This window comes from Xiphias gladius, chromosome 18 (genome assembly GCF_016859285.1).
Source record: "Xiphias gladius isolate SHS-SW01 ecotype Sanya breed wild chromosome 18, ASM1685928v1, whole genome shotgun sequence".
In the NCBI taxonomy this organism is placed as follows: Eukaryota; Metazoa; Chordata; class Actinopteri; order Istiophoriformes; family Xiphiidae; genus Xiphias; species Xiphias gladius.
This window is the reverse complement of record NC_053417.1, coordinates 29945378-29955696: the sequence shown is the minus strand read 5'-3', so window position 1 is coordinate 29955696 and position 10319 is coordinate 29945378. Positions and strand designations below refer to the sequence as shown.

The 10319-nt window shown below is 43.4% G+C and overlaps 1 protein-coding gene across 1 annotated transcript in view; it reads right to left on the bottom strand.

The window, feature by feature from the left end:
• Positions 1-6651: 6651 nt before the first annotated feature.
• Positions 6652-10319, bottom strand: part of pcsk1nl (proprotein convertase subtilisin/kexin type 1 inhibitor, like) — a 15166-nt gene continuing 11498 nt past the window's right edge. The window contains exons 2-5 of the mRNA XM_040151822.1: positions 8913-9168; positions 8207-8450; positions 7943-8047; positions 6652-7112 (exon numbers count right to left, since the gene is read on the bottom strand). Of these exons, the coding sequence (XP_040007756.1) occupies positions 6722-7112; positions 7943-8047; positions 8207-8450; positions 8913-9168 (996 nt within the window). The 3' untranslated portion in view covers positions 6652-6721. The remainder of the gene's footprint in view (positions 7113-7942; positions 8048-8206; positions 8451-8912; positions 9169-10319) is intronic.

The window sequence follows — 10319 nt, the reverse complement described above, 5'->3', positions numbered from 1 at the left end:
ACGGTCCCACCTGCAGCTAGCGGCTGTAAATATTCAGAAACGGATCTCTACACAAGAACTAGTTTGTGGCGTAGCCTGTTAAAATGTAGTGACGTTAAACGAGGCGGAGTTTGGATTTGCAGACAGCTGCTGCAGCCGACTCCTGAACGTTAAAGGACCAGTCTGAGATTTATTAAATTCCTCTTGTTCTTGTTTCTGAGTCACATGATTCAGATGGATATCAGTTTCACCTCTGTTGCCACTGCCGCCGCTAACAACATCAAATCGTTACATTATATGTTTCCAACAAAATGTCAGATTTACATGCTGTATCGTGTTAGCTAGCGGTTCATCCATTAAAGAGTCATCAGGGGTCAAGACCCAGTGAACTCGATTTACGGCTTTCTGTCAAACTTTACAGATTGTTAGCATTAGCTTTATCACAAGAAGAAATATCCACCCTGAAGGATTTTCATGTTGTATCATGTTGGCTGAGTCCAGTTAGCTTCGAGTTAGCTTCGGGTCCAGTTAGCCTAGAGTTAGTCTATGGTTTAAGTTAGCATATACATAGTTTCAAGTCAAGTTAACTTCAGGCTGTACTTAGCTTAGAATTAACTTAAAATCCAGCTAGTGTCTGGGCCTAGTTAGCATAGAGCTCAATTCTGAGTGCAGTTAGCATAGCATTAGCTTCAGGTCCAGTTAGCTACTTGAGGTTAACCCCTGGCTCCCGGCAAGCTGACTACATGATGGACTGCTGTTTAACTGGATAGCTAGTAAGCTTACAGTCTTTGTGCTAAGCTAGGTTAACCAGAGAGATGAAACTGACCTTTGACGTGAGCATGACCTTTGACGTGTAAGGCATATAAATGAAACCCATCGTGCAGTTTTCCCTCCTCTGAGTCTTCCAGGCTGAACAGCTGTTTATTATTTATTAGATGATGTTGCCTTGTTATTAGATTCAGTTTAACTGTCAGAAAAAAGATTTTATTTTCATAGAGCATGTATAACTGTATAGAACCACATTTATCAAAATACAACATTTCTGCAAATCAGTTTTGTTTGCAAATCAACTTGTCTTTGAATTTGTTTAAGTAAATGTGATGATCATGTGTCTCTGTATCTGTAAGGTGTTTTAATGGGTGGAGAATATTCTGCTTCTTTGGCTAAATAAACTGGTAAGACTTTACTTTGAGTCCCATTTAGCATTAATAATCAGCATACAGACATTTAAAAAATAGTTTGCAACAGACTATAATATAGGTATAAGTAGAAATTGGGACATGTTCAAGTGTTTATTAATGTTCCGTCTTTGTTCTACATATTTTATATTATTCCATCCTGTGTTTTATTGTGTTGTCGTTCATCATCTGTTCATCCAGCAGCCTCCACTGACGAGTGCCCACAGGAGGAGTTGGAGCCGGTAACAGAGACGTTAGGAAACACTGGGATCTGGTCACAGCTGCGTCAGAGTCTGTTATGAACCAGTTTTTACGTCTTTATATCCTGATTATACAGATAAATAAGGGGACTTAAATTAAAGTGTTACCTATAAACCATTCAAATCTCCATTTTAATATCTGAGCATTGTCACAATAAAGAAAACAGGCCTGTTGTTCTCAACACAACTGAAAAGTTTTGAGATACCTGGTTTTTACAGGACAGCAGTGATGATTTGTTATGTAATTATAAGAACAGATGAATGAATGAATAAAATGATGTAACCGTGGTAATATTTTACTCAGTGCCAAAATAATCTATGTAAACAAAAAAAATCCAATCAGGGGGTTAAATTTGTCCCTAGTGTGTCTCCGTACAGTCGAATCTCCTTCATCTTTGTAGATCAAAAACCATGTTGTTATTTTATAAAGTCGGATCATTTAGTGGAATTTACTTGTGCGTAGTTTTCCTCAACAGAATGTGTGATAACTGTGTCCTGTCGGTGTCTGTTAGTCGCAGGATCGGTATTTATGGATTTTTGGTGTTTGTGTTTGAAACAAACAGATGCAGAGTTTAATCTGAAGCACAGAGGAAGCCCGTCAGTGTGACATCATCAGGTAACAGCCAATCAGAGGCAGAGCAGCTCATTGTGGTGTTCAAACTGTGGCTCGGTCTCACCGCTGCAAGTTACCAAGTTCCCTAGTCAGCTGAAGTTGTCTGCTGTTTAAGTGGTGCAACCAGATAACCTCAAATTACCAGATAAAGTTACCTCTTAAAGCGATGTTTCCAGTTTAACCACAGTTACCTGATGGTATTACCTGGCCAGGTGAGTCCTTGTCCCGAAAGAGCAGCATTTCAGAATTCTCCCTGTGATTTAAAGCTGACTCAGACATTTTCCTGTTTTCTAAGTTTGATACCTGGTCAGGTGAGGTAACCCGTTCGATGATGTTACCTGCAGATGCTTAAGGTACCTGACCAGGTAAAATTAACTTCTGTCACCGGTTTAGCTAAAGTTGCCTATTGATCTTACCTGACCAGGGGAAACCAGTTTTACAACACCAGTAGTCCTGAGACGCTGCTCTGAATCATATCTGTTGAGGTTCATTCAGTAGTTGTTCTGGAGCGTTTGATCAGATCACATGATCTAGTTGTAGAGAAATTTTAAGTGTTGAAATTTCTTCTTCTCATTTTACACAATGGAGAACATGTGATATGACTGAAAGCTCCAGAACAGTTATTAAATGGACCTTGAGGTGAGACGGTTTTGTCGACACCACTGGCATGGTTTGGAAAATACTCATCCGGGTGATAAAAAGAACTGTAGTTGATTTTCACTTGTGTTGAACTTGGTGATGAACCGGAGTTGTGCATTAATGTGCTAAAAGAGTGTTTGCAGCCAATGAATGTGTGACCAGCAGAAGGTGCATTACCGCCACCTGCCAGAAAATCATCAGAAGACCTGAGGATTTACGGCACCCGGCAACAGTTAGCGCCGGCAAGTCAAAAACCGCAGGGACCGGTACTGCGGAATCGGGATTGTATGAACATTTGAAGGACTTCCATGATCAAATCGGTGCAGATTCCAGCTGAAACAATCTCACATTTTTATGTAATTTGTGACAAACAGGTGTGGAAAACAAAAAAAGTCAGAACATCACTCACATCGGCAGCAAATTTGAAACCACCGATCTCGGGAAATATCTGCGAGTGAATGATGATCACAAGAAATCGTTGACCAAGGGTGAGACCATGAGCCAACAGCCGCAAGGTTCCTCCACCCAAGTCAAACTCACAGCAGTTTGTAAAGGACCAGTTACCTTCGTTTCCCAACAACGAGTAGACAGACTTGTACCTGACTACATTGTAGGAGATCTGCAGCCTTTGAGCAAGGTCCAAAAGTCATTTTTCAGATTAGTTACTGGTTTGCATTTGCCTCCAGAAGGTTCAAGGAGAGGATTTGTGACCTAAAGGCTGAACTTTCTGAAGTTGATGCTTCATGCACAACAGCACGTTGCTGGTCTTCTGTGAACAAGGCATTTATAGGCATCACGATTCACTGGCTCAACAAAAATAATGTTTGTCTCAAAGAAGCTCCGCAGTATTTGCATCCTGGTGGATTGAAGGAGAATAACCACGATGTGTTGGCATTGTCAGATGTGTATAAAGAATTCAACATCTAAAACATGATTGCGTGTAGCGTGACGGACAAATGCAAATGTTGTCGTCTCGTTGGTCACCTGTTTTGGGGAGGATGTTGCTGTTGATGATCCAGAACCAGTCGTTGAATGAATCCGGATCTATCTCACCTACTGCTGCTGTTAGTGAGAGCTCAGATGAAGATAACGAAATGGAACCTGAGCCTCTCTCAGCGTTGGAAGATCCCTGTGCCCCCCCCACAGAAGGTGCATTGCTCACGACTTAAATCCCAAGACACAGAAAAGGTAACTGGCAGACAGTATCAACCGCTGTCTAGGCCTGTTTTTGCAAAGGTGTCTGCTCTTTGGAACCTGGTTGAATGAGCCCAAAAGTGTCTGATTTTGCGGAGGAAAAGCTTGGGATCGGCTTTGTATTAACAAATGCTACACGATGGAACTCTGTTTCCTGCTGTGCAGCGACTGTTTTGCATTGCAACCTTAACTCCCGCGGCAGATGCCAATGAGGCTGATGATGCTGCCATTCCTGCATATGACAAACCTATCATCTACATCATTTACACTGCCTGGAAGGAGTTGGGCTTTCGTCGATTTTCTCCAGAGGAAATCAACTTCATACGCAAGTTTGTGGACGAGCCCCTTAGCATTTGAACTGACCGTCCTCCAGGAAAGAGCAGAACCTTTTCCTTGGGTACTTGGGTCCAACCGTTGTGCAACCGCAGAGTAACTTGAATGGCCTGTTGGATGAGTGCCCACAGCCCACTGCTACACAAGTCCTGATTGCATGCCGTCCCCTCAAACAAAACATCGTGAGTCACTGAGAACAAGACTGGAAGACTTGCTTGAGAAGAAGGGACACATTGGCCAACATTGGGTGGAAGATGAGGAGAAACGCCTCCAGTGCTGAGCAACGTTGAAAGGAGAATTTCAAACTGTTAAGTTCAATTTCAAAATGTGAGTGGGGACATTGACCAGAAAGACACCTGCAGCATCATCTCTCGCTTTTAACCAAAACCCATAAAATTTCAGAAAAACACTGAAGTAGACACTTCATTCGGAAGCACCAACCACAGATGGGTTCGCTGACTACGTGCTGCTGCCCCAGCTCAAAAAGCTGTTCATGAACTACAACGCTACGCTCCCCTCGAGTGCTCCATTGAAGAGGCTCAAGCATCGTTGGTCAATGTTTAGGCCCCAGAGAAACCGGCTCTGGTTTGGACTCGGAGTATCTATTGTGACTTTTTTGTTGGGCTATAGAAGCTCTTGGTTGTTAGTGTTTCTGCAGCAGAGACAGAAGGGAACAGACAGAAAACAGTTCAGGTTTGTGGTGGATATTGACTTTATTTCAGAGTGTGAGATAAAAGTTTTTAGTTTCACCACAGACAGACGAGTGATCACACTGACAGAGCTGCTGCACACTAGCTGAAGTACATGAACACAATAAGAACGAACCAATCGCAGAGCTGATGAGCCGTTGCCACGGTTACCGTCACTGTCCATCATCTGTCCGTCTTTTCCAGAAACAGACTCACGCTGATGGAGGGAAGGTGGACTCAGTGTGAAGGTGTTTGCAATGTTTTTTAGAGAACCAGAGTGGGTGGGGTCAACTACAAGTCCCAGAGAGCATTGCTGTAATTATCCAATCTTATCCAACGGTCAGGATGAAGGTAGAGGTTTATCTTTTAAGAACTCAATGGAAAAATTCAGAAAATTATCTCAATTCACGTTTAGAATTTAAATCAGTTCAGGGATTATACTACAGCTCTTCACCATGGCAGCGGCCACTGAGGCTCATGGGTACTGTAGTGTTTAAAGCTAATCCAAACCCAGGAAAACCGTGTAATATATCTGAGAAGGTTTCCAGCAAAAACCATGTAGTTTGGTTCTGATTATAGAGACAAAGTGGTGAGACGGTTACTTGAGCTTAGTTGTGTTCAGTTCATGAAGAGTTTTTGATTTCCAGAGGAATTTAAGTTTAAAACTTCTGCATTTAAACCCAAGTGGATATCAGTTCATTAATTAGTAGTAACTTTAATCCTCATACAGGTTACGCCGAGCTGTATCTTTGCCCATTGACACATTCCACACGTGGATGTTTAGGTGACCTGCAATCGATCTGACGTGGAAGAGGTTACACAAGCAGTTGACTGGAATCGATTAATGGGAAGTTCACCGGTTTGACCGGTTTAACCAGGACTGTAGCTTGGATTTTTTAAACGCTGAAGTCCGGAGCTGTCGTGAGATCGCCCACAGAACCCACAAAGTAGTGTGTTTTCTGTAGGTTTATTTAACTGGAGCAGTTCTAAAGGGAAATCCTCTGGTTTGACGGATACATGTTAGAAGTTCTACATCCAGAAGCTTTCAAATCTGGATTTGAGCATCATCTGGTATTTAGCTGTAAATTACAGATTTCCCAGAAAGGCCGACGCAGTTTGGTACCGACTATAAAGGAGATGGAGGTCGTGTCAGTTGCCACAGTTATTAAGAACCCGATCGTTATATTTGAATTTTTAAGACACCTTTCTGGGAAATATCCAGGTACTTTTTAGGCAGTTATTACTTTTCATGACTTTACAGGACGAGAGTTTCCAGGACTGGTGAACTAAAGCGTTACTGATACTCGCTCTGAACCAAAGTAGCTTTTCCTTCTCGGAGAAATTCCTCTGGAAGTCACCAGCTGCTCATGAACTTAGAAACACAACCAGGTACATGATAACAACTGCCTCCAAACACTGACTCTGTTCTCACTGTGGTTAGTTACACGTCACACAAATCTTTCCAGGAAACTTCCAGGGACATTTGTAGCAAAGTTACAGCCCGATAGACTAAGACAATGCAGAGGTCGTGAGCTACGTGTCGTCAGTAGTTGCTACAGTCCTGAACTGAACACGTCTCAAACCACATCGTCCTCTCAGAGATCTTCCCCTTCTCCTCCTCCTCCTCCTCTTCACTTCATCATTTCTCCTCTGTTTCACAACAAACAACTGAACAGATACATTTTCACCAAAAGCAGCAAACACAATCAAATGTTTTACAGAAACGGAAAAAAAAAACCTGAAAGATGATAGAATACACCTCCTCCTCCTCATCCGCCTGTTCTCCTTCCACCCTCATCTCTCCTCCTCTCCCTTTCTTCCTCTCCTCCTCTCCTCTTACTCCCTCATGTACTCCAGAATCTGATCGATTAGTATTTGGGGGTCGTAGTTCAGGGTGGCTCTCCTCCGGCGCCTTTGACTCCCATGATTCAGTTCTTCCACGTCTGCGGTTGCCATGGTATCGATGCGTTTCATTCTCTGCAGCCCGGCGGCAGGGGGGCGGAGGTTCTCCTCCTCCTCCTCCTCCAGCCTCTTCACCCTGAGGAGGGGGGGGTCGTTGCTAGGCGATGGAGGAGCCATGTCATCAAGGGAACGGCGGGTTCTCCTGTGGGGGGAGCTAACGGGTTCAGATGAGGCGACGGACAGGTCCCTCCTCGTGCGGCGCCCGGAGGAGATCACCGGGGCGTCGTTAGGGCCGATGCTGGCCAGTATCCTAGCAACCAGACGCCTGAGGAGGAGGAGCGACACAGGTACCGTTAGTGCTGACGTTGGAGGAAACAAAATGTGTGCTATGTTGGGAAGGTTGAAATGCTTTGAGAAAAAAATCGTTTTTCTTTTTTTTTTTAGAAAAGGCCTGATATTTTTATCAATCGTCAAGAAAGAAAAATTTACACATTTTATTTAATACAGTTGAAACACTTTGTTAAAGAAGTCGAAATATGTCTAGAAAAGTGGAATAACATTTAGAGAAAAAAGTTGTAATAGTTGTAACCGGTTGAGGAAAAGTTCATAATATGACCTCACGAGATTTCCATAAAAAAGCTGTAATATGTCTGAAGAGCTGCTGATCTACTGAGAAACGTAAGATGCAAGATGTCGTAAGATGTCGAGAAAACATTGTAATATATCAATGAAACATTGGCAGAAAAAATATTTGGAGAGAAAAGTTTTAATATGATGAAAAAGTTTCCAGATGACTAGAGAATATTTGTAGCAGTTTGAAAAATATATGATGAGAAAATTTGTAATTTATATTTAATATGTAACCGTATGTTTAGACGTTTTATAGAAATGTGTGTATGTGTTTGAAAATTTTCTCTAAATTTTAAGACTTTGTTCTCAAAATATTCTGATTTTTTCCTTCGAAATACAAATGACTTCTCTCCTGAAACGAAAACCTCGTATCCAACAAACGTGCGTTTGACTTCAAAAACGAACAAAGTCGGAGCTAAACGGGACTAAAATCCCCGTAGAGCTGCGGAAGCGGCTGATCGATTGATAACATAAACACATTGATTAGCGGAACTTCAATGGGGCTCGGTGTGTTTGACCGATCACCTCAGAGAGTCCTGGTCTCGGTTCAGTCCCGGTGAAACTCCCGCCTGCTGGAGTCTCTCCTGTCTCGCTCTCTCCAGCAGAGTCTGGGCCATCTGAGGCTCCATCCTGACAATCACAGGTCACAGGCTATTATTTATATCAGCGATATAAACGCTGAACCCATTCACACACAACGAGCCGTTTCTAAACCGGACTCGGATTATCAAAAGTTGTCAAACCCGAGCCCTCGTCATGCTAGTTAAAAAACCAGGAAGTGTTCCTCACCTGTCCAACAGGGCTTCAGCAAGCTGGGGCTCCAGGAGGCCCCACCATGCAGCCGGGGGCCTCCCCATGCTCATACCCCGACCAGTCTCATCATAGTCTGGCGGGGCCGGGCCCTGGAAGTCCCCGGGTTGCCCCTGATCATCCTCCTCATCCTCCTCTTCCTCAACCACCTCCACGTCTCCCGGGCCAACCAATCCCGCGCTCTCTGCCTCGCTCAGTAGGCGGAGCAGAGCGGCCAGGTAGGCTGTGGAGACATTTGATTGGTTCATTACTCATGTTTTCTGTTTCTCTAAACAAATACAAGTATGTTGAACGATTATTGATGATAGAATGATTCACAGAGAAGGTTTTTACATCCAACCGACAGCATTATTTTAAGGCCACGGCTAAAGGAAATCTGAGTCAAACAACTTCAAGAACAGGTCAAAGTCAGAGGTGAAATATGTCGAAAAAGTCACAATGGTTCAAGAAAGATCTAAAACTGCGTAAAATTGTAATATGTCAACAAACTCATAATTCGTCGAGAATGAAGTCGTAAGATTTTTACAAAAAAGGAAACGATTTGTCAAAAATAAGTCGGAATATTTCAAGAAAAAGTCGTAATTTGTTGAAAAAAAAAATTGTAACGTCGGAAAAATAGAAAATATTTCTCGAAAAAAGAGTCAGACAGGTTTAGTCACGTGTGAAAGGATTAAAGCTCTCCAACCCGCTCGCTGCTCCTCTTCCTGTTCCCGCCTCTGGTCTCTCTCCACCAATCGCTGCAGGGCCATGTCCAAGCCCCTTCCCCTCCAGTCATCTGATTGGTAGTACAGGTCGTTGGCCCCGCCTCCTCCCTGCACGGCGGGATACGACATCATCTGATCCTCATAAGGCAGCAGGTTACGGAGGTCTCTGCGCTGGCGTCTCACTCCGCCCACTGACACGTCCAGGCCACGCCCCCCGCCACGGGCTGCAGGTAGGGACTGAGAGAGAGGGGTCAGAGGTCAGAGGTCACTACCTGAGCGTTAATGACTCGTTATCTCTACTCCACAGGTTTTTTATGACACAGTAGCGGTAAAATGATGTGAAGAGATGAAGCAGCTAAAATGTGACTGAGGCTCCACCCCTCACCTGCCTGAAGGTGAGACTCAGGTGCACGATGGCGCGACCCGAAGCTGGGCTGTGGTAAATTTATCTAACATTAACAGATCACACTGACTGTGTGTTTGACCCCGGTGTGGGCGGGATCACCTAAAATTTGTATCACAGAATTTTTATATTTTACAGTGACGGTATTACAAAATGAAAAGGGATACTCGTCACATGGTTCCACCTCTTTTCACTCTATTGACGATGTAAGAGAAAAATTCTTTAGAAAGAAAAAATGATTTTGAAAACGCGGATGTGTTTACTGGCTCAAAGTAGGAATGAGGATGAGGTCCGGGCCCGGTCTACCTGTGTTTTGGTAGGAGCCGCCTGCCCCATAATGTGGGTTAATTAGTAAATGTAATGTGATTCATTCTCAGGGTTAGTATCAACAGGCATGCTGTTGCTTTGAGCTGTGAGTGAACCGTATTGCTGAGCAACCTGGATCTGGACTAAACCTGGATTAAAGAATGTTTGGGGGGAAAATACTGTTTTTCACGATTTCTGTTTTATCATTTCAAAGGTTTTTCCATTAAAGATGCCACATCATTTGTGAGTCGTCACACCACAAATATACCAGCCAAACTGGGAATTACATTATATTTAAAAGAACTTACATCTTTGAAGAAACTGAAAGCTGACACAGTCTTTTACATTTTAACCCACATGAGGAAATGGCTGAAAAAATGGCTCCTGAACAAACCAGTCTGAGGCCACATCCTGGTCTCTAGATTACACAATCGATTACACTAAAACTCTGAGTCCAGACAGAGTTGAAAAATAATTCTATCATCAGCAATGATGTAACCTGGGGTCATTGGGTGTTTCAGGTCTTTTAACGTTAGATGCCCTCACCCAGGCAACCCCACCAGGGTTGATCAAGCCCTGGCTTGTGTCCCGGTAGCACTTACACTCCACCACTCGCTCTTTTTGATCTGCAGTCATCTAGAGGATCTTTTCCACTGCCTCTGTGGTCCTCCTGATGGCT